Source organism: Rhodamnia argentea, chromosome 2, assembly GCF_020921035.1.
Source record: "Rhodamnia argentea isolate NSW1041297 chromosome 2, ASM2092103v1, whole genome shotgun sequence".
Lineage (NCBI taxonomy): Eukaryota > Viridiplantae > Streptophyta > Magnoliopsida > Myrtales > Myrtaceae > Rhodamnia > Rhodamnia argentea.
In genome coordinates this window covers 1,115,688-1,140,052 of record NC_063151.1, presented here as the reverse complement: position 1 = coordinate 1,140,052, position 24,365 = coordinate 1,115,688, and the positions used below count along the sequence as shown (strand labels likewise).

At 42.4% G+C, this 24,365-nt stretch overlaps 5 protein-coding genes across 21 annotated transcripts; 3 read left to right on the top strand and 2 right to left on the bottom strand.

The window, feature by feature from the left end:
- Positions 1-424: 424 nt before the first annotated feature.
- LOC115746307 (thioredoxin-like 4, chloroplastic) lies at positions 425-13,256 on the bottom strand. Of its 9 annotated transcripts, XM_048273416.1 has the most exons (5): positions 12,435-13,112; positions 12,268-12,321; positions 11,698-11,834; positions 9,400-9,404; positions 425-435 (listed from the first exon to the last, which is right to left on the bottom strand). In XM_048273416.1, the coding sequence occupies exons 1-3, from the start codon at positions 12,915-12,917 to the stop codon at positions 11,715-11,717; spliced, it is 657 nt and encodes a 218-aa protein (XP_048129373.1). In that variant the 5' UTR covers positions 12,918-13,112; the 3' UTR covers positions 425-435; positions 9,400-9,404; positions 11,698-11,714. The 9 variants fall into 9 exon arrangements, 7 of the variants coding, with proteins under 7 accessions (XP_048129373.1, XP_048129371.1, XP_048129372.1 ...); XR_007197293.1 differs by lacking the exons at positions 425-435; positions 9,400-9,404 and adding an exon at positions 11,920-12,024 and having other exon boundaries at positions 11,535-11,834; XM_048273414.1 differs by lacking the exons at positions 425-435; positions 9,400-9,404 and adding an exon at positions 13,122-13,256 and having other exon boundaries at positions 11,535-11,834; positions 12,227-12,321; positions 12,435-13,004.
- Positions 7,610-10,607, top strand: LOC115746302 (abscisic acid 8'-hydroxylase CYP707A1-like). The gene is made up of 9 exons (XM_030682013.2): positions 7,610-7,906; positions 8,012-8,333; positions 8,521-8,670; positions 8,762-9,010; positions 9,122-9,211; positions 9,312-9,390; positions 9,810-9,916; positions 10,010-10,128; positions 10,298-10,607. Exons 1-9 carry the CDS (start codon positions 7,713-7,715, stop codon positions 10,392-10,394), a joined length of 1,407 nt encoding a protein of 468 aa, XP_030537873.2. The 5' UTR covers positions 7,610-7,712; the 3' UTR covers positions 10,395-10,607.
- Positions 13,257-13,366: 110 nt separating the features above from the next.
- On the top strand, positions 13,367-15,656 carry LOC115746298 (pentatricopeptide repeat-containing protein At2g04860). Of its 3 annotated transcripts, XM_030682007.2 has the most exons (3): positions 13,367-13,487; positions 13,568-13,647; positions 13,737-15,656. In XM_030682007.2, exon 3 carries the CDS (start codon positions 13,738-13,740, stop codon positions 15,586-15,588), a length of 1,851 nt encoding a protein of 616 aa, XP_030537867.1. In that variant the 5' UTR covers positions 13,367-13,487; positions 13,568-13,647; position 13,737; the 3' UTR covers positions 15,589-15,656. The 3 variants fall into 3 exon arrangements, with proteins under 3 accessions (XP_030537867.1, XP_030537866.1, XP_030537865.1); XM_030682006.2 differs by having other exon boundaries at positions 13,368-13,487; positions 13,568-15,656; XM_030682005.2 differs by having other exon boundaries at positions 13,394-15,656.
- Positions 15,657-15,675: 19 nt separating this feature from the next.
- On the top strand, positions 15,676-18,279 carry LOC115746303 (photosystem I chlorophyll a/b-binding protein 5, chloroplastic). The gene is made up of 6 exons (XM_030682014.2): positions 15,676-16,483; positions 16,592-16,724; positions 17,297-17,409; positions 17,485-17,592; positions 17,722-17,810; positions 17,910-18,279. The coding sequence occupies exons 1-6, from the start codon at positions 16,257-16,259 to the stop codon at positions 18,050-18,052; spliced, it is 813 nt and encodes a 270-aa protein (XP_030537874.2). The 5' UTR covers positions 15,676-16,256; the 3' UTR covers positions 18,053-18,279.
- A 220-nt stretch (positions 18,280-18,499) lies between these two features.
- On the bottom strand, positions 18,500-24,365 carry LOC115746296 (protein WEAK CHLOROPLAST MOVEMENT UNDER BLUE LIGHT 1-like). Of its 7 annotated transcripts, XM_030682003.2 has the most exons (5): positions 24,032-24,365; positions 23,843-23,942; positions 22,580-22,697; positions 21,903-22,507; positions 18,500-20,774 (listed from the first exon to the last, which is right to left on the bottom strand). In XM_030682003.2, exons 3-5 carry the CDS (start codon positions 22,686-22,688, stop codon positions 18,891-18,893), a joined length of 2,598 nt encoding a protein of 865 aa, XP_030537863.2. In that variant the 5' UTR covers positions 22,689-22,697; positions 23,843-23,942; positions 24,032-24,365; the 3' UTR covers positions 18,500-18,890. The 7 variants fall into 7 exon arrangements, with proteins under 7 accessions (XP_030537863.2, XP_030537862.2, XP_030537864.2 ...); XM_030682002.2 differs by lacking the exon at positions 23,843-23,942 and having other exon boundaries at positions 24,032-24,364; XM_030682004.2 differs by lacking the exon at positions 23,843-23,942 and having other exon boundaries at positions 21,903-22,069; positions 22,178-22,697; positions 24,032-24,360.

The window sequence follows — 24,365 nt, the reverse complement described above, 5'->3', positions numbered from 1 at the left end:
TGTGTGGTCCACCATTTTCATGAAGACGATTCGAACTCATGAGAATCTCGAAGCAGTAGCAAATCTGCATGCATGCTCGTCCAATGTGGATTGCAATTGTTTGGCCTGCTCGTCCAAGAAGATATTTGTCCAAAAGCCTTGGTCATTTGATGGTTTATGGAGCACGTAGGCCGCGGTTGGGATAAGAGTCGGCGTGGTTGGTTGGGGGGGTGTTAGCGGGGTTTTCTAGCTTGTGAATTAGGGGCCGCCTATTCAAATTTCACCAACCGCGTGTAAGTTACTCTGCGTCGGACATTTTCACGGGCCAAGAGTTTAGACTTAACTAGTTTATGATGCTAGAAGAAAGTCTCACGAGTTTTAGAAAATCGGATCTTTCCTTTCTTGCCACTGGATTATAAGTATAGGGAGGGGAAAAACCTAAATTTTAAATTTTCGCTCCTTTCCCTTATCAGAGAATTATATTTTTTTCAATAGGCTTCTTAACAAAAATTATTTGAGCAAACTTTGTAGATGATGTGGCCGATATCCATGTTTGTAATCTATCTTCAGAAAAGTGATGGGAGGAAATTTACACCAATCAGGAATGGAGAAAAACACGATCCACTCGAAATCATGCTGCACACGTAACTCATTAAAAAAGAAAGAAAAAGAAAAAAGAAAAACTTGATTGTAGGCTTGACCATGCGATAGAGATTGGATTTAGATTCGGATACATTCACCAGAAACCTTTCCTCGTCTAGTCTAGAATTACATGATGCCAAATGCATAACATCAAAGCAGCGTACGAACTGAGACTCTTCGCGAGGAGCAGTTCCATGTTAGATCCTTCCTTCAATCTCCATGATCTGTTTGTCGAGATTTTGCCACTAGTGGCGACCCCATGCCTCGCTGCTGCGTGGCGAGAAACTCTGGGGTGGGGGGGAGGGGAAGGGGGGACGACCCAACGAACTCGACACCTGTCCCCTCATCATTCCCTTCCATCACCATCTCCCCCGCCATGGATCTCCTGTGTCTGGTAAGTGGTAATCCGTCTCCCTTCCTGTGATGAAATGATGTCGTCCTTTCGACAGTCCCGCCTCTCTCTCTCTCTCTCTCTCTCTCTCTCTCTCTCTCTCTCTCTCTCTCGCGTGTCGAACGTCGAGAGACAGATGAGCTCCGTGCATCATGGGCGGCTCCAACTTTCCTCGTCGAAAATCAAGACTCTCTCCAAATAGGGAGACAGCGGATATCTCCCATACAAACTATGAAACTTAAAACCTATTATGTCATTGATTCTAAGATCGTTTTCTGGATCTATCCTAATTTTATATATATTCTTAATTACCATCATTTGCTACTATAATCCACTAATTATAACACACACACACACACACACACACATAGGGTCAGAACAATAACTTTTCATTAAAATAACTAAAGAAGGAAAGCCCGGGGGATGGGCATCAGTATATAATAACTCCCAAAAACGACAACTCATATTTAGATATACAAAAAATATGAAATATTAACAAAGTAAAAGTTTCAGTGATAGAGATCGCGGGAAATGGAAGCTCTGACTAATGATTTCATATCACACATTCATTATCAGATGCCGTGGAATACTGTAGAATCACGCAAAGACATAGAATACGAAAAATACAAAGATTTGTTCCAGGTTCCACCTAAAACCCGAAACTTACCCATCGAAATCAATTCCTCAATTTTAAGAATCAAGAACCGAAAACCTACTATGTATACTTTGAAACCTAAAACCGTTCTCCCATTATTGATTCTATCTTAAAATTGTACTCACTCCTCACGTTTATTAACAACATTACACGAACTTACAGCCGAATCCAAATGACGGAATTTATCAGCGGAAGCCATGCTCCATGGTCGCGAGGAGATAAGTTGAGATTTAAAAGTATGCATTCGGTTCTTTCATAATAACTCTGCACCCTAGATTTAACGGACACTTTCCCTGAAGCAGAGATCGAGATTGCACGATATGCGTGGACCCATGGGGTCCTTGAATCACCTCCTCCCATCTCACGAAGTGACGCATACCCACATGCTATAATCGTACGCTGTATATCCTACATGAGACAGCACAGCCTTGGAGCATACGATGGGCACTAAAAAAGAAATGAAAGGACCCCTTGAGACCGCACCACTTTGAAGCTATTTCGGGCCAAACACCTCTCCGTTGTTGATTAAAACCCCAATGGAGAGGAAGAGAAAGAGAAAGAGAAAAGGTCCACCAGATGAGAAATCTGGGTGCCTATCAACTTTCTATTTTGTCCCCTAGGTAGGGACTTCAATAACTCAGAACCGTGCCCGGGGAGAAGTTGTTTGGCAAGTGAACCATGTCGTGCTTTGATATCGGATGTGGTCGGAAATCGATTTAGAAGGTAACACAAATACGATAAGGAAAAAAATCTTTGGTCTAAATGATTCACGTTGGGATGTATATATACATTTGAAAATGTATAAGTGACGCTTAACAGCTACTGCTAGAGTTGAACTCAATCTCCAAGCAATTTTGCAACAATGGCCAGATGAAGGTCAGTCTTCTCGAGATGGTACTTCATCATATTCTCCCTTTGGACATTTGTCAAGACCCTCCATCGTGAATAGGAAAATGCTATCACTCTGTTGACCTTTCGAGTCGTGTTAATCATTTAGGTAGGTACTTTCATCCCATATTAGAATAATCATGTAGTGCTGGCCTAAATCTCTTCGAATTTTTTTAAAAAAAAACCACCGACAAGAGATTTTAGTATATCGATGCATATCTTGTTGAAGGTCTGTAACAGTTTCGGATACATGTATCCTTTTGTTCATGAAAAAAGTTCAAAAAAAAAAAAATTCTTAAACCCATTGCATTGATATAAATTCAGCTATAAATCTTTCAAATGGGCTAATTTAATCTCAAACCTTTTGCATTTACGCAAATTTAGTTCCTCTGGACAATTTTGGCTGAAAATCGCTACCATGGACGCCGGCCATCCTCCACGACCCTCGCTAATTAGAATGAAAAAAAAAAGGAAAAAAATTGGAAAAAAGTATAAATTTTTTTTAACATTTGTCCATGTTCACGCTAGTCGTACCACATAGAACGATCGACGTCCATGTCGGTGACTTTCAATCAAAATTAATCGGATAAACTAAATTGGCATAAATTCAAGAGATTTATGATTAAAAATGATTTGATTAAAAGGTTTAGGACTGAATTAGTATCAATGCAATAAGTTCAAGACTTTTTTTTTTTTGGTTACTTTACCCTTTTTGTTGAAGACAAATAGAAGTAGGGCGACAAACAATGACAAGAAATGTGTGCCGTGGTAGAAAATCGGTCCTAATATTGACGAGGTTGGTGAAATCTAAGCGGAAAAATCCTTAAATCTCCCTGATACAAGGAGACTTCCAGGGCAACAGCAACCTTTTCTTCATCCCAGCGGAAGAAACCCCAGGAGAGAAGGCAATCTCAGTGATATCCCTGCCAACATATTAGATAAATTCTCCTTCCTCCTCCATTCTCTTTCCTACAGTATAGAATACAGCTCTCTCTTTCCATAGCATGATTGGTTGACTTAAGCATTAGAAGGCCAGTCCAAGTCTAAAAGCAACCGCCCTAAGCCAATTTTATCAATGAGCCCCAACCATATTTTCATCTGTTCCGCGCCGCAACTTCCGTGCCCGTGCAGCCGTAGTCCCATATTTGAGTTCAAAGATTCAAAGGTGATCGACCGCTGTTTGAGGCTCGATTTAGGGTTTCGGTTGACCTCAAGTTAAGAACATCCGGGCTCACTGACGAGGGGCAAACGATAGAACAAGCTCGAGCTCGAGCACAGAGCAGAGAGAGAGAGAGAGACTGGGTGGGGCACCAGGAGGGAGTGGAGAGCAGAACAATTGTTTAAGTTCCGTAACGTGATTTCAAACATACCAATCACACCTTACTTTTCTATGTTTGCTAATAGGAAAAAGTGGGGACATGCAATCATAATCAGAATGGCTACTCCTTTTGCCGTTACCATAAGCGTCTCGTACTAATCATCTGAATTAGCTTTAACGCACCCGATTTTTTTGTTCCAGTCAAAAGAGAAAAAAGAAGAAGTTATCGTCCCCCTATGATTCCCGCCCCGCTAATATCATATGGACGACCACAAACTTTCAAGTCGTACAACCAAAAAGAATCGAGAAAACTAATGCAAAAGCTCATTTACATACTCGGCCAATGAAATCTCCCCGAGGTAAAGAGCGTTGTACCACTTGGCAATCGCTCTTCCTTCGAGATCGAGAGAGAGAGAGAGACTGGACCACCAATATCTTGCCATGCGTTCAACCTCCAGCTAGCATTGATGGGGACTAGCACCTGGGCGATAAGCACCACCTTCCAACAATGGGACCAATCTTGTTCCTTTGAAGATTTATTATAAGAGTAGAGATAAAGGAGACGAAATACGTACCTATTGTAATATGTGGTGTGATGATATTGTGTTACTAATTCATTGAAACATTATCATGTATGATTTGTATATGTACGCTCCTAGGTATTTATAACATTTGAGCTCGCTTGATAGTATGAGAAAAATCACCCCAAAGAGAAGATTATATTGACCGTTCTTGATCGAAAATCAATCTATTAATCTGAATTTGGATTTTCTGATTAAAAAAAATATCCGAATTTGGATTTCGAAAATTGGGCCGATTAGAATTTTACATAATCTTGACCATGTAAATTAGGGGGTCGTTTGACCCAAAAATAAAAATATTGGGGGTCGAATCGCATGATTTCTAGCGCCACGTGTGCAGTGCTCTATGAGGACACGTGGGGCCCATCAGAATCAATGTGGGAGCCCCGAGAGAAATCCCATCTGGATGGTCAGAGATCCTAAGGAAGCTGGTGAGCTGGATGCCACTTCTCACCGCGTGACTCATTCTCTCGGCCTCTGATTCTTGATATTCTCTTCGACTGTTTTTTTCTTCTTTGGTTCCTTTCTCGAAAAAAAAGAAGAAAAAGATAAGGGGATTAACACGACTACATGATTGTTATGCCAATCTCTTGCTCCTTCGCAAACCCTAATTGTCTAAAACATATTGATCATATGTCGGTCCCATATAGATGATTAGGTACGTAGGATCATATGCATGTCTTCGATGTGTATTTAACTGGTCATGTCTATTGGCCACTTCCTCTAACGTAGAATTGGAATAGATGTTTAGGATTCTGCAAGACGCTATAATTTCGGATGCAACCTAAGACCTTGATCAAAAGTAAATTTTCACCTTGGTTCTGGTTGGTCGAAATCGTGTGTACATTAAGCTGTGAAACCTTTCCTAATCTTTTCCTCTTCTTTTTCTCTTTTCGGTTGGCGAGTCCCCTCTAAGTCGAACCGGAAAATGGTCTATTGCAAAATATGTTTATGCACGGAATGTGATCAACTCTTAAACCTCTCAAGTGGAGCAACAAGTCCCAAATCTTATACTAGAAAGTGCAATTAATGGAACTTCAAATCACTTAGTTGGCACAATCAAGGCCTAAACATACTTTGGAAAACCCTAAGTAAAATCAGCATATGAGCAATGTTAGAAAGTCCGACCCAATAACTTAAAGCTGATTTGTGAATAAATATTATATGAATATAAAGAACACATTATCAAGCAACGTTAGATAATACCTCAACATCCCCTTTCACGTGCAAACAAAGAATTTTGAGTCCGACCCAAAAGCTTAAACTGATAGGTAAAGAGATTCCACAATAATAAAAAGAGCATTTAGTACTTGTTGTCAAGTGATGTGTTCAACAAGCAGCTTTCTTGTTTCATCTAGGCATTTCTCACTATTCTGTTACCGAAAAGACTTAATTACAATTGAAAAGTTACGGTTCAATAACTTTCGGTGGATAAGATTCACGGACTTTCAGTGAACTTCCCTTTAAATGTGGTTACTGTTATCTTAATTTGTAAAGCGCAATGATAAACTTATAATTAGCATGTATACAGTATATCAAGTGGAAAAAGAAGAAGGGAAAGACCAGACATATGCTTCCGCTTGATATATAACTATTTCATACCAACGACTCATTCAAGAAGGATCAACACAATAATCACCAGGTCGACACTTGTTCTCTTTTTACTATTATTGGTAAAATACTCAATCTGAATGGGGTGGTTTTCGAATTCGAATCACAGCATTTCTCGCTCCGAACAACCTTGAAGCTACGATTATTCGAAGTCGCGAATAAAGTTTTAGAACAATTCGAAAAGCAAGAAAGGGATGGCCTATATATGAATCGACTAACAAAAACCCTAATGGCACACCATCAGTGACGCATGAATCCAAAAGAAGGAAGTTCCAAACGTTCTATTCACCGTCCATGCGCAAACAAAGGGACGAGAAATTCAAATCTCCTGGTCCTGGATGTAACCGTAAGCATACTGCCAATTCATCCGTCGACATTGGTGATGGTGATGCCATCCTGATCGCTCTCGCATGGCAACCGTTCTTGTACGCTAGTCCTCGCCAAGCCTGCTTCCTCGGGGTTGGTCCGCCTCTCGAGCAGGGAACGTCCATAAAGGTCAGAGGAAAACGCTAGTCGGTTCCGGCAAGTAACATCGACTCATGACGGTGGTTCGATGTGATTACCTGTCCAAACTACCAGGATCTATGAGGTTGTTGAATCGTGCGACTTTATTGCAGATACCAGAGAAGTCCACGTCGGGAAATCTTACGCTTTGACCATCTGAAATCTGAATACTTCCAGTTCAAAGATTGCCGCGAAAAGCACAGTTCGCTCCATTTCTAGCAATCTGAAGAACACGTATCTTGCTGTCCTTTAAAAACCCTAAATTTGCTTGGCGATGACTATCTTAAGAAGAAGATTATGAGCATATTAGTCACCACCTTCCACAAAAAGCGCAGCTCACCAAAGCTACCCAAAATGGGCCGGATTTGATCTTTTAAAGCAAGGTGTCTCGTGGCTTGTCCGGGTTTAAGATCCCATTGAGTGGCAATCGGGATTCTTTCATTAGGTTACCATATGACTGTTACTAGCTAAGGACATGATATCAAAGATAACTTTCCCCACATGGAGGTGGAGCTAAGATGGATAGCAAATTAATGTGGATATGTCTATCATAATCCGAACAGATTAATGCTTGGGTACAAGATAGGGAACTTCACATTCATCGTGACAACCCGTGGCACACGTAAAATAATATCCTAGATTGAAGGATTTACTTACCATATTCCATGCATTAGATGTATGGAATAAAGCCAACTCACCACGATGTGGCGTCCGAATCGACCCACGTTTTGGTTTTCTGAGTGATGTAAACGGCGGCTCCGGGGGAGGGATGTGTACATGTGTCCGTATCGAACGATATCTCGGGGAGTCTAAGAAGATCTTGTGAAGATTATGCGAACACAAGGATAGGATTTAACTAGAAACTCAAGCCAGGAAAGGAGCGAAAATGCTTTGTGCGTGTTAGCTCTAATTCTGTGGACGTACAAAAGTCGAAAAAAACAGATATGGTAAGCCTACGTGTGCTTCAGGACTCTCTCTCTTTGTCGTGAGCCTCCACATACTTCTTGCTCTATAAATACCAACCCCACTCTCCCTCGTCTTCTTCAGATCGAAAACAAAAAGTGAAGAAAACATAGTTTGGCATTTTTGCCACAGGATTCATCCAAACTCTGCTGACAAGAGGAAAGAAGGAACAAGAAGATCATGAGTGAAGGCTCCGTCTGTGTTCTCGCCTGTGTTCTTGCTTTCTTGTTAGTGTTTATCTACCTCAGAGATGGGAAAAAACTGCAGCGAAAGACCAAGCTCCCGCCGGGTTCGATGGGTTGGCCTTACATTGGAGAGACTCTCCAGCTCTACTCTCAGGACCCCAATGTCTTCTTTGCCACCAAACAGAAAAGGTTCTGATCTTATTTCGGCTCATTGACGTCGAATCCCATCTTCTCTTTTATCATAATGACTTTGTGTGTGTGACTTTTCAATGTGGTTTTGGAATGATGGTCCAGGTATGGGGAGATCTTCAAGACCCACATCCTAGGATGCCCTTGCGTGATGCTAGCCGGGCCTGAGGCCGCCAAGTTCGTTCTGGTGTCACAGGCTCATCTGTTCAAGCCGACATACCCGAAGAGCAAGGAGCGGCTGCTCGGCCCCTCAGCCCTGTTTTTCCACCAGGGGAAGTACCACACTCAGCTGCGGAAGTTAGTCCAGGCGTCACTGTCGCCGGAGGTGGTCCGGAACATGGTCGCCGACATTGAGGCGGTCACCGTCTCCGCATTGGACTCGTGGGTTGGTGGCCATATAATCAATACATTCCATGAAATGAAAAAGGTAAGTCAATGATTAGAGCAGTCATACTTAACATGTATAATTCTCTTTTTCATGATGCCCGACCACCTTTCCATTCCTGATTACAATTTGGCAGTACAGTATATGCAGTTATGAGAAGACTATAATGAACATGCACGTTTGCAATCATCTACAATTTCATCACTCATGGTTGCGCTTTTTGCTGCAGTTATCTTTTGAAGTTGGTATACTCGCGGTTTTTGGCCATTTGGAGAGTCACTACAGAGAAAAGCTGAAGAACAACTATCACATGGTGGATAGAGGCTACAACTCTTTTCCTACAATCATTCCTGGAACTCCATACAGACGAGCACTACTTGTAAGAACATGATTCTTTGGTTCCTAGCCCGAGATTAATTCTGGTACTCTTTCTATTTCTTCTCAGTAATCTTCGTTTTTGGTTGCCACAGGCGAGAGGGAATTTGAGCAAGATCATAAGAGGGATCATTGCTGAGAGGAAAGAGAAGAGGACGCTCGGAAAGAACCTCCTTGGACATCTTTTGGACTCCAAAGACGAAAATGGTGAGACTCTCACTGACGAGCAGATCGTCGATAACATTATCGGAGTGCTTTTCGCCGCTCAGGACACAACGGCGAGCGTCATGACATGGATTCTCAAGTACCTGCACGACAACCCAAAACTTCTTGAGGGTGTAAAGGTATAACACAAAGAATTGGTACATGGATTCTCCTCAATATATTCTCTTAATGTCTTGGACAAATGCCAGAAACTGATGTATAAAACTAAACTAAGTCTTGCCGTCTTGCAGGCAGAGCAGAATGCTATCCGCCGATCGAACGATGAAGGTTTCCAGCCTCTGAGCTGGAGTCAGACTAGAAGAATGCCCATAAGCAATAGGGTGAGCTAGATCTCCTTTAGTTGTGTTATTAGCATCGATCTCCTTGACTGAATTTGCAGTGAAATAGCGATTAATTATTTGTTTTGTGGGGTATTTTCAGGTTGTTTTGGAGGCCCTGAGAATGGCAAGCATCATATCTTTCACTTTCAGGGAAGCAGTGGCTGATGTAGATTACAAGGGTAAGAGACGAAACCTATCTATTGGCTCAATTAAAGGAAAAGGAAGCTTCTGGCTACAAAATATGCTGATATGGTCATAATTGGCATCTGCTGGTCCCGAAAGGGCGATGAGCCAAAATAAACCAAAACGATAATCTCCGACCTCCAAATTTGACAGATCAATTTCCCTAATCGGGCTTTGACTTTAGACGAACACCAATTGGGACCTCATTGATGTTGAAAGAATTTCTTTGACCAATATAAGAATATCTGGTATAGCAAGGGGACAGAACCGATTTACCAACATAAGAGTGTTTGGAGTACTGATTCTGTACCAGCCGTCTGGAGCTTGTCCTAATGTTTCTTGACATATGATTGGCTTGGTCTAGGAAAGTGAGATTAGGCAATAATTCCTTACCAAAGTGGCATTATATTGTCAGGTTACCTAATTCCAAAAGGTTGGAAGGTGATGCCTCTGTTCAGGAACATGCATCACAATCCCGAGTTCTTCAGTGACCCCGAAAAGTTCGACCCTTCAAGGTTCGAGGTATGACTCCGCTTGAAAAAAAAGATCCTCAAAACACTTCGTGTTTTACCTCCATCTCACTGACGGTAGTTTCTCGTACCTTCTTCTCCTCAGGTCACACCAAAACCTTACACATTCTTGCCATTTGGCAGCGGAGTACATGCCTGCCCGGGAAATGAGCTTGCCAAGCTGGAGTTACTGACTCTGATTCACCATGTTGTCACCGAGTTCAGGTATTATTTCCAGTTTACAGAAGAAAGCTCGCCTTGCTTCTAAGCCAAGAAAAAGATCATAGCAAAAATTAGGAGAAAAGACGATATTTTACATGATTATTGGTGCAGGAAGAGAGAATCTCGCCGAATGCGATGATGTACTGATAGTGACTTTTCATTTTTTTTGCAGGTGGGAAATCGTAGGTTCCGAAAACGGTGTCCAGTACAGTCCATTCCCGGTTCCCCTACATGGACTGCCAGCCAGATTTTGGAAGCTACCGTCTTGAAGAATCAATCCATTGAGACATTGATGACATTATCTTCCCCAAATAAAATTAGTTTCGATTCTAACTTGTCTTCTATTATTTTTCCCTAATTTTGATAGTTATTGGCCTTCTGTTCTTTTTCACATTCTGTAGCCCATCTCCTAGAAATGTGGAGATGCTACTCAATTTTTATCAATGTGGACCAAGTTATCAATTTGACGATTTAGTTCCTCATTTACTTCTCTTCTTTTCCTCACGTTTAGAGGCAACGATTTAAGATCTGAAGTAATCTCAGAGAAAGAACAAGATCTGAAGGCTGAGGCCTGGAAAAGACAGCAGAGAACCATTGAACTGTTGTTTTCATGACTGCAACCAGACCTTGCATAATTCTTCTCTTTTTGGTTGTGTGCCTTTGGTCTATTGTCTCTTTTAACATGTTTAGTCTCTGGGTAGGGCTGAGAGACGGCCACGTGCAGCAGCGAGACTGGCCGGCTGAGGCTGCCGTGCGCCCTCCCAGCTGGAGAGCATACTCTCTGGGACAAAGACTGCTTTCTTGAGCAATAGCTTGTCACTCTTTTTGACATGTCCAAGATGTGGATGCTAGAGCTCGGTTGAATGTTGGAACTGCGTCTCTTTCAATGGTGGGGTGCTTGATATTTTTCACAAAGAGGATCCGATCCTCCAACATACATGGACCTTGATGGGATCCCTCAACACTAATCTGCCTGCCTTATGTCTGTCTGATGGCTAATCTATGCATCTCGTTGTCTGCTTTAACAAAATTTTAAGGGAGCAGGCAGACGTGATCCTACAAGGAAAATGTTTAAGGAGGTTGATGATTGTGACTATGGTGATGTTGGAAGACACATGCATAAGACCCTATGTGTGAAACAGAACAGTACATCAAGAGGGAAAATTTGAACTGAAAGTTCCTAATATGCTCATTTAAAATTATGCCGCGGCTTAACTTGGCCCCCATATGCATTCGTACTTTAAGGGATTGTTCGCTGGTATCTGTTGTGTTTTTATTGCTTGATGGCATCGGCAATAGCCCACACAATGTCAACCACTCCCAGTCAAAAAACTCTTATGCGATGATGAATTTCGTCATCCTGTCATGCCCCCTTCATAACAAGTGAGAAGCAAGTACAGAAGACTTTCTTATCACCATACTCCAATCTGAATTACACTTCGAAGGATACTTATGTTCTGCTCTCACGTTAGGAATATCATGCCATTCATTTATTGAGGAATCATCAACCGCATAGAATAGGCATCAAAGACAATTGACTAGCTGAAAGTATCTACAAGCATCATTATGTGCAAAACCAGAACCTATCATCAGCCTGCTAAAGCAGAAGATGAATACTTAAGAATGGCTTCAGTAATCCTGTCTTTGTCTCTGGTCGGGAATGCTTCCAGGAGGACCCCGTTCTTGTAGAAATGGAAGAGCGGCACGGCCTGCATCATTGGAGTATCTCAGGTTGATTGTTGTGTCTTTAGTGAAGAATACAGGCATAAATCAGATGAAGTTTACATCGATTACTTTGAGGGAATGCATCGGAAAATTATCTTAATTAAATTCTGAAAAGGAATAGCTAGATTCTGTATTGTATACTTAACTTAGAGCTAGCTTTAGCACTTGCTCCACCTCAAGTAAGACCAGCAAATGCAGAGTAGTCTTAATCAAAACTATAATGCAACAGCTGAAGCTTACATATCAGCATCCTATTGAGAACCAGAATTGATACCAATCATCCAAAAGGATAAATCTAGTTAACATCCTCTACTTAATTGGACTAAATGAGGAAAGAATGACCGATTTTACGTTGGGCAGCCAAAGTGAAAGTCACCTATCAATGCTAAGATCAAAGCATTTCAAAGAGAAGGCTACCCTTATTCTAAGCCTCTCTGCAACCTCTGATTCTTCATCATACTCATCAATTACCTGCAGAAAACATACCCATTGTGCCCTGTTAGGTACCAGAGGCTTAGTTGAAGCACCGATGCCAAAACTCGCAATTTGTCAAACCTCAATCACAAGACCAGCGAAGTACTCACATTGTGCTTCAAGAATATTACTTGAGCCTCTTGATCACCAGAAAGCCTGCATAGTTTCGCAAATCCTTGCTCTATGTACTTGCAGCTGCCGCAAGAAGTGCGGTAAAAATCGACCACCACCAATGCGTCAGTCTCTTTGGCCTTCTCGAGGATTCTAAAGAACTCCTCGTCGGTCTTGAATTCTCTCACGCAGTCGACAGGACAGAGATCATCGTCCTCGTCCAACAACTTCCCTTGATCTTCATATGCCACGCACTTGAATTTTACCATTCGATAATCACAACCAACGTTTAAATGGTTCAGAGCAGCAGAATGAGCGGTGGATGGAACTGGGACCTTCACCCACTTAGCAGATGACCTAACATCATCTCTTCCGGCATAACAACATGAAGTCGTGCAGGTGAACTGGTGATCATACTGTCTAATGTGATTCCTGTGGAATCCAAACGGGGCCTTAGGATCGAAAATACTTGTCTTTTGCATTAAAATCACAGAGAGGACCTCAACACTCGCTAAGTCTCAACTTGAAGTAGAAATCCAGGGCCTGGTGCACGCACAAAAGTCTGAATACTATGCAGGTTGAAGATTGAATTGACCAGAGCATCAAAAATCAGAGAATTTGAACGTCGATCAGTTTCGCGCGCAGATCAGGAAAGATGAAACGGTGAGCAATGCAATGCAAATTACCTGATTGGCAGTTCAGGCTTCTCCTGAAGGATTTTTTTTTTTCTCGCCTTCTCCTGAAGAAGCCTGGATGAGAAAAGGACACGACATGCAGAGAGCAAACTACCATATCCTCTTCTCCTGCTAGTTCCTGACCACTCAATTGGGCCGTGCACGAGTTTCATCGGGCTTTTCCATGTAAAGGGCCTAAACTGCAAACGGGCTCGATACTGTAAAATCGTCTCCCCTGCCTTGCATGAGATTTCCAGCAACTAGGTGAGCGTTAACTGCTGCGCGCCAGAGTATGAGCTCGGCGTTCCGGCTACTGAACCCCAGCGTCCAGTTCTTCAACTCCGCCATCGAATCGTACATAGGAACCGTACATTCGAGGTGGGCACTTGTCCGTTTTGGGCAACTCCTGCAGTTGAATTTGAAGCCGAATGATCTCACTTTCTCTTTGCTGATTAAAGCTTACGCTTCAAATGGCCGCCCCTCCGCTTCTGTTTCCGTGAACGCAAAAACGGAGTTGAATCAGGCTCACGCCCACTTGGTGAAATCCGGGTTTGATCACTTCGTGTACTTGAGCACTGCTCTCCTTGATACATACATGAAACTGGGATGCGACTCTCAGGCACGCAGGATGTTTGAGTATATGCCCGAGAGAGATGTCGTTTCGTGGAATGCGTTAATCTGTGGGTATTCACGAAAGGGGATGGATGTCGAAGCATTGAAGCTCTTTATACGGATGCTTGGGGAGGGTTTTAGTCCTCGCGCTACCACACTGGTGAGTTTGGTTCCTTCTTGTGGTCATCCTGATTTAGTGTTTCAAGGGAGATGCATTCATAGTTTGGGAATTAAGTCTGGGCTTGATTTGGATTGTCATGTGAGAAACGCGTTGATGTCAATGTATGCTAAATGCAGAGAGCTGGAGTCCACGGAATCTTTGTTCGATGCAATGGTTGATAGAAGTGTTGTTTCCTGGAACACAATGATCAGTGCATATGGCCAAAACGGTTTCTTCAGTGATGCAATCTGTGTTTTTAAAGAAATGGTGGAGGAACGTCAGGAAGTCAACTCAGTTTCCTTAGTGAGTCTCTTGTCTGCACACGCTGATCCGGACTCTACCCATTGTTATGCTATTAAAACAGGTCTTGTCAGTGATGATTGTGTCCTGACTTCGCTCCTCTGCACATACACAAAGCATGAAGACATGGGTTCTGCTGAGTCACTTTATGAAAGATTGATTCAGAAGAATTTGGTATCCTTGACTGCACTTCTTTCAAGTTATGCTGAGAAAGGAAACATCAAGGGGATGATGAAGTGTTTCTTCAAGATAGGGCACCTAGACATGAAACTTGATGCAGTTGCTTTAGTTAGCATCCTTCATGGACTCACACACTTCTCTGCTCATATCAGCATTGGACTTGCTTTCCATTGTTATGGATTCAAAACTGGATTATGCGTCCATTCTCTTATTGCAAATGGGCTCATAAGCATGTACTTTAAGTTCAACAACATAGAAGATGCATTTTTGTTGTTTTCTGAGATGCATGAGAAATCTCTTACTAGCTGGAACTCAGTTATATCTGGCTGTGTTCAAGCTGGAACGGCAAGTAAAGCGATAGAGTTGTTTGGTGAAATGAGGTTGTCTGGGCACAAACCAGATGCCATCACAATTGCCAGTTTACTATGCGCTTGTTCCCAAGTTGGATACTTGCAGCTTGGGGAGAAGGTCCACAATTACGTGCTCAGAAACCATCTTGAATTGGAGGATTTTGTAGAAACTGCACTTATAGACTTATACACAAAGTGTGGAAGAATAGAGCTTGCGCAAAGAGTTTTCAAGAGCATCAAAGAGCCATGCTTGGCTTCATGGAATTCGATAATCTCTGGCTTCAGTTTATGTGGCCTCGAGCATAAGTCTCTCACATATTATTCTGAAATGCGAGGACGAGGACTCATGCCTGATAAGATCACTTTCTTGGGAGTCTTGGCTGCGTGCACCCATGGGGGTCTTGTCAGTGAAGGAAGAAAGTACTTCCATGTTATGACCAAAGACCTTGCCTTGAGGCCGACCTTGCAACACCATGCATTCATGGTTACTCTGCTTGGTCGTGCAGGCCTATTTGAGGAAGCTCTGCTTTTTGTGAAGAATATGGAGGTTGAGCCTGATTCTGCTGTATGGGGAGCTTTGCTCAGTGCATGCTGCATCCATGGAGAGGTGGAGCTTGGTGAATGCTTGGCAAAGAAACTATGGTTCTTGGACCAAAAAAATGGCGGGTTTTACGTGCTAATGTCAAACCTTTATGCGTCGAAAGGAAGATGGGATGATGTCGGTAGAGTGAGGGGGATGATGAAAGACATGGGTAGGGATGGATGCTATGGAGCTAGTGCAATGGAGATCACTTCAATGGAGGAAAAACGCCTTGATGATCTGCACGTTAATGGAAGTTCTTGGCAGCAATTGTCTTTCCTATATTCACATGCCTGATTGCTGCTGCTGCTCCTATTGTTTGACCAGAATACTTCCTCCTAGTTTTAGGCCCTCTCCACCGCTCCATACAGAAAAGTGCGATTTTGTAGATAAAATGTACGAATCCCGCAATAATTATGAGAAAAAAATTGGACAGACCGAGCACCTGGTGCCTTGGGCACACTATCATCTTCTGACGTGTTTGGATCTCCCCATGCTCCATGTTCCAGGTCTAAGTGTACCTAATAATAAACCTCATAAAAAAAAAAAATCGACAGAGATCGCACTGGTTTTTTCAGTGTGTACAGAGTTGAACCGAGTTCCACCGGCCCAAACCTGGAACATAAAATAGACCACTACCCAGTTAAACAAACTGGTTGGGTCCAGTTTTCTAAACACTGGATAAAAACCTGAGCGTAATTGCTCGGTAAGATTCGACAATAAGCAAGAACTTACGAAGGGGACCACTCGTCTTGTCTGTATCTAGGATTGCAGTGTTACTTCCTGAAGCAAGAGCAAGGGGACTCTGGGATAAGTGGGCCAGGGCTATCATATTTCTCATGCAATGGAACCAACCCAACTGGTGGATGTTATTGACCTTGCGGTTGTTCGTAGGTATGATTGGGAAATGCCATCAAAGACTCACGACACACTACAAGTAGTCCACAGAGTGTGTGAGGAGAGAGATGGCAATAAGCACACCAACCTGCATCTCCAAGGTCTCTATATTTCAGCCTTTTTCTTCCAGTGCTGCTTCCTTTGGTACCAATAGCTCACACTGCCGTGTCCTCAGTGTGGCTGGTACGTCCTGCAATGGAAGGCCAGAAGACAGGGCTGGAAGAGCCATGGTTCGGGCACAGCAGCGGCCAACGTGGCTCCCAGGGCTAGACCCTCCACCTTATCTCGATGGGAAGTGAGTTTAGAGCCCACTGATGTTGAATTTGTCTATTTTTTGCACTATGGTTATGGCTTTTTTGGTCTATATTTGAAGTTGTATTGCTTCTGATGGTTCTTGTAATAGTTTGGCTGGAGACTTCGGGTTCGATCCACTGGGGCTTGGGGAGGATCCCGAGAGCTTGAGGTGGTACGTACAGGCTGAGCTGGTTCATGCTCGCTTTGCCATGGCAGGCGTCTTTGGAATTCTCTTCACTGATGTGGGTGCTCTCTCTCTCTCTGTCTCTCTCTCTCTCTGAGTAGAAGGAACAAATTCGCAATTACAATGATGTTGAGCAGAAGGGTACATGCCATAATCTTTCTTGATAAAAGATGGGCTGCTAAGGGAAAACTAGTGATGGACCAGCATTACAAGTGAAACCAACCCAACCCCAAAGTCGTGCAGTGACAAAGTTTTTTTCCTGAGTGAAGCTGAGATATTGATTCACCATTAATCTAGCGAGTGAAAGGAACCATTTGAGGATCACAAGTTCCCTACATTCCTCGAATAACATCCAATTCCAGAGGAGGTTTGTGCAAATTGCAAAATCCCACACCTGACTATCACTTGATTTTTCACTCTACTCAAACAAGAAATTGTTAACAGACAGCTTGATTTTAGCATCAAAGTGTCACTATGACTACGAGCCCACGTTACCCATATAGTCGGTACAGTTGAATCTGATCTGGGTAAGCTGAGAAGGACACTAATTCCAGTTACCAATGTTCATTTATGCAAAGATAAGTTTGTTGTGGATGTTGGTGCTATAATGATCCAAGTCATGTGTTGCAGTTACTTCGTGTAACCGGAATAAAAGACCTACCAGTTTGGTATGAAGCAGGAGCAGCTAAATACCAAATCGCCAATGCACCGACGCTGTTCATAATCCAATTGATCCTAATGGGGTAAAATTCCCCTCCAAGCCCTACCAGTTTTGCTATCTTTTCAAACAAGACCTCATCTTTCTTTGATTTACGCAGATATGCTGAAACTAAAAGATATATGGATTACATTAGCCCTGGGTCTCAAGGGCAGGAGGGTTCCTTCTTCTTTGGAATGGAAGCAGCACTAGAGGGCTTAGAACCTGGGTAGTCTTTCTTCTCTCTTTAAGTGGTCTCCGATGGAGTCCATGTAACCATTTAGAGCTTATTGTTGTTGTCTGGCAATCGCGATGTAGCTATCGAAATGATGATATCAGTGACGTTTGTCTGAAACAGGTATCCTGGTGGTCCTCTGTTGAATCCTCTCGGCCTGGCTAAAGATATTAAGAACGCTCATGGCTGGAAGCTTAAAGAGATCAAGAATGGTCTGGCTTTCTTTAAATGTTTTTGTTTTACCTGATTCTTTGCAATCTGGCAACATTTAACTGAAATGGGTTCACTGCGAAACCATCTATCCGGTGCAGGAAGGTTAGCTATGGTGGCCATGCTCGGCATCTCCGTGCAGGCCTCTGTGACCCATGCAGGACCCATTAACAACCTTTTGGAGCACCTCTCTGATCCGTGGCACCGAACCATCATTCAGACTCTCGCTAATTCCTCATCTTAAACTTCTATAGAAGTTAAAACACATCTGAAATGTAAAACGATGCTTTGAAATTCCAACCATATTTTGACTGCCATTAACATTGAGCAGTCTGATTAAATTCAGTTCATATTTATTTGAAGTGTTTCGTTGTTTTGCAGCAGTCAGTAACAGTTGTAATCTGAAAATACCGGACTGTATGATCCTGAAAAAGTACTTGGCGGAATGTGTATCATCAATATTGCAACTAACATGAGTTGCGTCTAGTTCTCAAATTCTTATAAAAGCCATCATGCTTCAGACCCTTGTCGAGCAAATAAAAGTTTCAGCATGATGCTGAAAGTTGCAACATAACCCCAAACCATATTCGACACAAAGCTACAGCATGGCCCTTACTGAAACTGTTCCTTATATACAATGACAACAAAACTCAGTCACCCAAAATAACGATGTAATGACAACAAAATCAGTCATCCAGGATAACATTACAATTGGCTTCATCCAATACAAGCATATAGAAATCCCCTTCTTTCTCATCTTACCAAACTTACAAGTCATCCACGCAACGGTATTCACAAAGCAAAGATATACATTACAGAAGCCAAGTTATCAACCTCAACAACAACAGCCATTATTACCCTCTTCCAAAAGCCAACTTCCCATAAATGTTACACAATGAAGAAAAACTTACATAATCAGTGTAAGTACACAAAACAATCTCTGACATATACATTGGTATAAATCTGTGGCAGAAAAGTTTGAGGACTTCTGTGGTCATACACCAGACAAAAATGCTCGAAACAGCAGAGGCTAGAAGTCACAAGAAGAGCAGGAGAGAACACAACCTGGTTCAGAGAAAAAACTATGACGACCTGGATGAATGCCCCTTTCTTCTGCCCAAGAACATCAGAATTCTTGGAAACAAAGACCTCTTTTTCTTTTTGACGATCTTCACATCAGGTGATGATACGATTCCGCTGTTACTTTCAAGTACATACGACTTTTGGCTCGACAAGTAACCTGCAGGTACAGCAGCCATATCTGGTACTTTGACAAGACTATCAGATTCTTTCCTCTCCTCAAAGCTTCTCTCAGGGGCCCTGTTGGGAGCTGTTGGCCCATGATTAGATTCACTGGCCTTTCGTCGCTGCTCATGCTCGGCCCTCCACTTCCTCAACTGCTGCTCAACTCCCAACTTCCCTTCCTTGGCCTTCTCAGCCTTCTCCATTGCATTTCTCAATGCCTCTTTTCTCATATCCACCTCCCTGTTTGCCTCTTCCAACTTTTCCAAGCTCCTCAACTCAGACTCCTTGGCCGCCTCAATTTGGGAAACGGCTTCTGCCACCCTCACGGCAGCCTGCTCCTCCGCCTCATGAGCCCGTTTGCTGAGGTCGTAATACTCCTCTAGAGAAAGTGTTACACTACAGGAAGAATCCAGGTCGTCAGTGCTTTGAGTTGATTCACTCTCTTGCAATGCCTTGATGGCTGCTAAAGCCAGCTTTTCGGAAGCCTTGGCAGCCTCGGTTTCCTTTTTAGCAGCGAGCAACCGGCTCTCCACTGTAATAGCGGCAGCCTTCGCCTGCTCGGCTTCTTCCTTAGCTTTCCGCAACTCTTCACGAGCCACTTGGGCAAGAGACTTGGCCTGGTCAGCATCTTGTGCAGCTTGTTGCAAATGTTTAGGCAGGTCGGCCATTTTCTCTTTTGCTTCTTTCTCCTTCATCTGAACTAGAGCAATTTCAGATCGAGTTTTGTCCAGGTCAGCTTCAAGGGATGCAACAGCAATCGACGCCATGCCTTCTCTCTGTATAATGGTGGCAAGATCAGATTTCTCTCTCTCCAGATCTGCCTTTAACGATGTGGCAGCAACCTTCAAGAAATTTACTTCTTCTGTCGCTTTTTCTATGTTAAGCTTCACTTCCTCGAGTTCTTTTTTTGCTGAAGAAACTGCCTCCTGAAGGTCAGCATGAGTTTTCTCCTTTGAATCTTCTGTTTCACCCTTCAAGCTCAATTCTTCATCAGTTTCCTGCTGCATTTTCAACTCCATATAAGATGCCAATTCAGCTTTTAAATCAAGCAGCAATGCTGAAGCACTGTCTAGCTTTGACTTTAGATCCTTAGACAACTGGATTTGCTGGTTAAGTTTCTGGAGCTCTTCCTCTGCCTGCTTCAATTCCTTCTCCCAATTTAAAGAATCCTGCTCTCTGGCCATAGCTGCTCCAATTCTATGTTCCTCTGCCTCTAAATGCGCTGCTTGAGCTGATTCCAGAGACTCCTTCATAGAAATAAGCTCAATAGTTAGTTCCTCCACTGTCTTCTCAACTTCCTTTGATGCAGCTACAGCCTCTTTAGCTTTCTTCACTGCTTCGTCTTTGTCGGTCACCAACGAAGCGTATTCCTTGCGTAGTGCGTCTAATTCTTCTTTAACGGATTTGAGCTCGGAGATTGCGGCTGTATGCCTGGCCCTAGCAACCTCAAGTTGTGCCTTCGTAGCGACACTAGCCTCATCAGCAATCCCTTGCTCCATTTCTTCAACTCTAAGCCTCGCAAGTTCGGAGTCCTGTTTCGCTTGCTGCTCTTCTGTCTGCGCCCTCTCCAGATTAAGCTTCAATTCTTCGATGAGTCTCTTCGTACTGTCTAGCTCCTTTAGTACTTGCATCTTTTTCTCTTCTGCTGCCTCCGACCGCCTCCTATACTCGGGGATTTCCTCTTGTGCCTTCTCGAGTTCCTGTTCCACAAGCTTGCGCCTCTGCAAAAACCAAATAAAGAAGAGACTGTATAAAATGCAACTGAGAAGAAGTTATAGTACACTTCAATGATGTAGGATGAGAAAGAACAACAGAATCCTTAGGAAAAAAAAATAACTACCACTTGGCAAAGTGGTAAAACAGGGGGAAAAGAAGTGAAAAAAACTTCTGTTTCCTGCCCCAACAAAACTAAATTCCTGCTCAGGACTGAAATGAAAATGCATTAGTAATCTTCCTTCACTCAATTCTCCTTAAATAAAATTTATATAAGAAAACAAAAAACTTCTAATCAAGCAAAGTGAAAAAAATAAACATGCGATGACGCTGGTGATAGCATAAGGCAGTCCGACTTTCTGAAATCCAGGTGATCTTCCTGTCGTCAATCAAAGATATTTCTGTTTCTTAGCATCCGAAAGACTCCAAAGAAATTAAGAGAAAATAATCCAAAAGTGATGTTAAACCACTTTGCTTAACCACTGCGAATGACACATCCATAAATTAAAGTTACTAATTTATTAAAATCATGTCACAATCAATTAAGGGGTTAGTTGAGAGGTCGAAAGCTTGGTTTGGACACGGCAAATCCCATATTGAAATACATCAACCACTCAGGGTAACTTTAGGCACCACATTTGCCACCTGAGTAGAGCCTTTAGGGTACCTGATGCGCACAGGGCCGGGGCAGTTTACATGCATTCTTGGAAACTAATCAAGCCAAAAATTCAAATACCCCCATGTCATATTAAAATGAGAGTTCAAAGATGAAATGCTCTCTAACCAAAGAGAGAAGCAACTTAATCGCTGCCATGATATATATCAGGAAAGCACTTTTCCAGTCATCAACAATCTAATGTCAAATATTTCTATCATCTCATTTGGAAAAAAATTTCTTCTTTGTAAACCATCTGACTGGCTGGTTATTGGGAATGACAAGAGGAACTTCCTTTACAGTCCTGTACCACAATTGTCTCCATCAACACCAAAGCTAAGTCAAGCAAGAGGAATCTTCCAGATTGATGTTTAATGCAATTAGTTTGAAATCTGGTAAACATGAGGCATTCTCACTTTTGGAAGAGCTCAGGAAAGATGTTAAACAAGCATAATTTAATGGAATAGCAGATCTTGAGTACCTCCACAGTTTGGACTTTATGAGCTTTCCAATCAACAATTCCACCGAATTTGGAAACAGCTTGCTTTACAGATTCAAAAGGTGCTGCTGTATCAATAAGCCCTCGGTCTTTTTCTGCCTGATTAGCTTTTCTCGAAGGATCAAGGACCTTTGGCGATCCAACAGCAGCTGTTTTAACAATGGCAGGGGACTGAGAAAGCTTGTCGCTTTTCGTAGCTTTATTATCATACATTGGAACTTTAACTTCAGACAAGGGAGCAGAACGCAACATCATACCATCCATCTGAATTTGCAGACTCCCGACAGGATCAGTATCTCGAGATGACTGCTCGCCAGAGAAATCCTTTACTTGGGTTTCCTCTCTGACAGTAGGTGGTCGGTTATCCTTGGTATCATCAGCCATAAGTGGTGATGTTGAAGTGCCCTCTATCTGAAGTTGGTTTTCTCCAGAGGGTGAACTTTTGGGAGCACCATCGGGCACATCTTTTAAATCTTGACTTCCTTGCTCAGTGCGATGGTGATCATGCTTGGCATCATCAACTCCAACCACCAGGGTTGAAGCAGGGGCCACCGTTGGAAGTTGGCTATGTTCAGTAGCTGTGCCTTCTGAAGCACCATGAGTCACGTCAATTTCAGAAGATTCCACTGTTGAGAAGTTGCTATTGCATTCCTTCTTACCATCAGTATCTTGTTGTACTTTAGATTCCTTCTCAGAATGGTTCCCATTCTGGGTAGGTGGAGACAGCTCTTGTGAAGGCATCTCATCAGCAATTTTAGCATCCTCCATAGGAGCAAACTGGTGCAAGTGACAGCAGTTCAAGAACATTAAAAGCAAAACAACAAAAGATAAGTGAAGAAAAGAAAGTTTTGCCACGCTGCAGAATAGGTGAATTATATCACTTGACTAACTTAACTGAAATGGCTGTATCACAGAAAATTTCCCCTTCGAGATGGTCGTTAACAAAGGGAGTTACAATTTCTGACCAAAAAAAAAAAGGAAGGGGGGTGGTTACAATCAAACAAATTCAGTTGCTGTCTTCATCTTTTAGTTAATACGAAATCTCAGTCATAGATCCTTAAATTTGCATGCTGATACTCCGATAGCAAATTAAGAATGTGAATGAGCTCAATCCAAGGTTGAGTGACCATGTAAAAATCATTGAACAGTTCTCTTATTCAGGACAAGTATCGAGCAACTTCCTGCAAACAACATCTAAGTATTCCTTTCTTAGTAAAATTTTTGGACCAGAGAGGAGACCTTAGGAATAAATGGCGCAATAGCATATTGGAATGGTAAGTGACAGTAATCATCAATGACACATGGCCGGATGCACAAGCCTCACGCACTTCCGCCAAACCATACGTTCAGAGGCACAATATTCGACAAGAACTTGAAAGGAAAATCATTGGTAGAAGCAGCAAAACCTAATCTTTTAGAAAAGCTCAAAATTCTCCACGTCATTATCAAATGCTTCTCTAAGGTAATGACACTAAAATAACATACGAGCAACCCAGCTCAGGGGGCATCAAAAGGCAGAAATACATAAACAGCGACAATCAAGGAAAAACAGCAGTTTAATCAGTTTTCAAGCGATGAAGCAAATCGTTTTCAACTCCTCTTGGAATAAGTAGATTATCCGTTCTATTTTCTGATATAGAAAAACGAAAACCCTTCACAAGTCGCATGCTCGATCTTCCTAAACTCAGAAACCTCCAATTACATAAATGAACTCCAACTGATGGAATGGGCCAAGGGCCAAACTAAATATGACAGAAATGAACTTCGACGATTTAGCAAAGCTTAAGACTTTCCCAATTTCTTGAATTTTCATCTTTGACCACGAGCCTTGAACTCGAGCGAATCTCCTTACAGAATTTCAATTGACCCATAATTGCAAAACAAGCTAATTTGATCTCCACAAGTTTCAAGCACATACTCACATCGAATTCAATACGGGAAAGCAACCACAGGGGCTGATACCAACTTAAGCACTAATCACGAGCTAACCCCATGATCAAGAGGAGATTACTGTAGCACGAGCTGATTGAATCAAGAAATGGTTTTGACATATGATTTGAAATTCTGAGCCAAAAATGCATGATTGAACGGGGAGAGATAGAGGGGCATACCCGGGTGGCGTTGACGAAACACCAGAGAGATGATGAGTCAAAACAGAAACCTTCCAACAATCTCTGGTGAATTGAAGCAATCGCCCAAGAAGAACTTTCTTTTTCACAGGAAATTTACAGAGTTGAAATACGAGGAGAAGTTAAGGGGCTAAAATTAACAGCTAAAAATAGGAAGAGACTAAAAACAGAGCGGTAGAACACGTGCGTGGAGCGTTCCTCTCAGTCACAGACTAGATCCATCTGTCTGAACACACACCCACTCTCTCTCTCTCTCTCGCTTCGCTCTTCAAGATTAGATTTTTAAATAACATTCTTGTCTTTATTGAGATGCTAG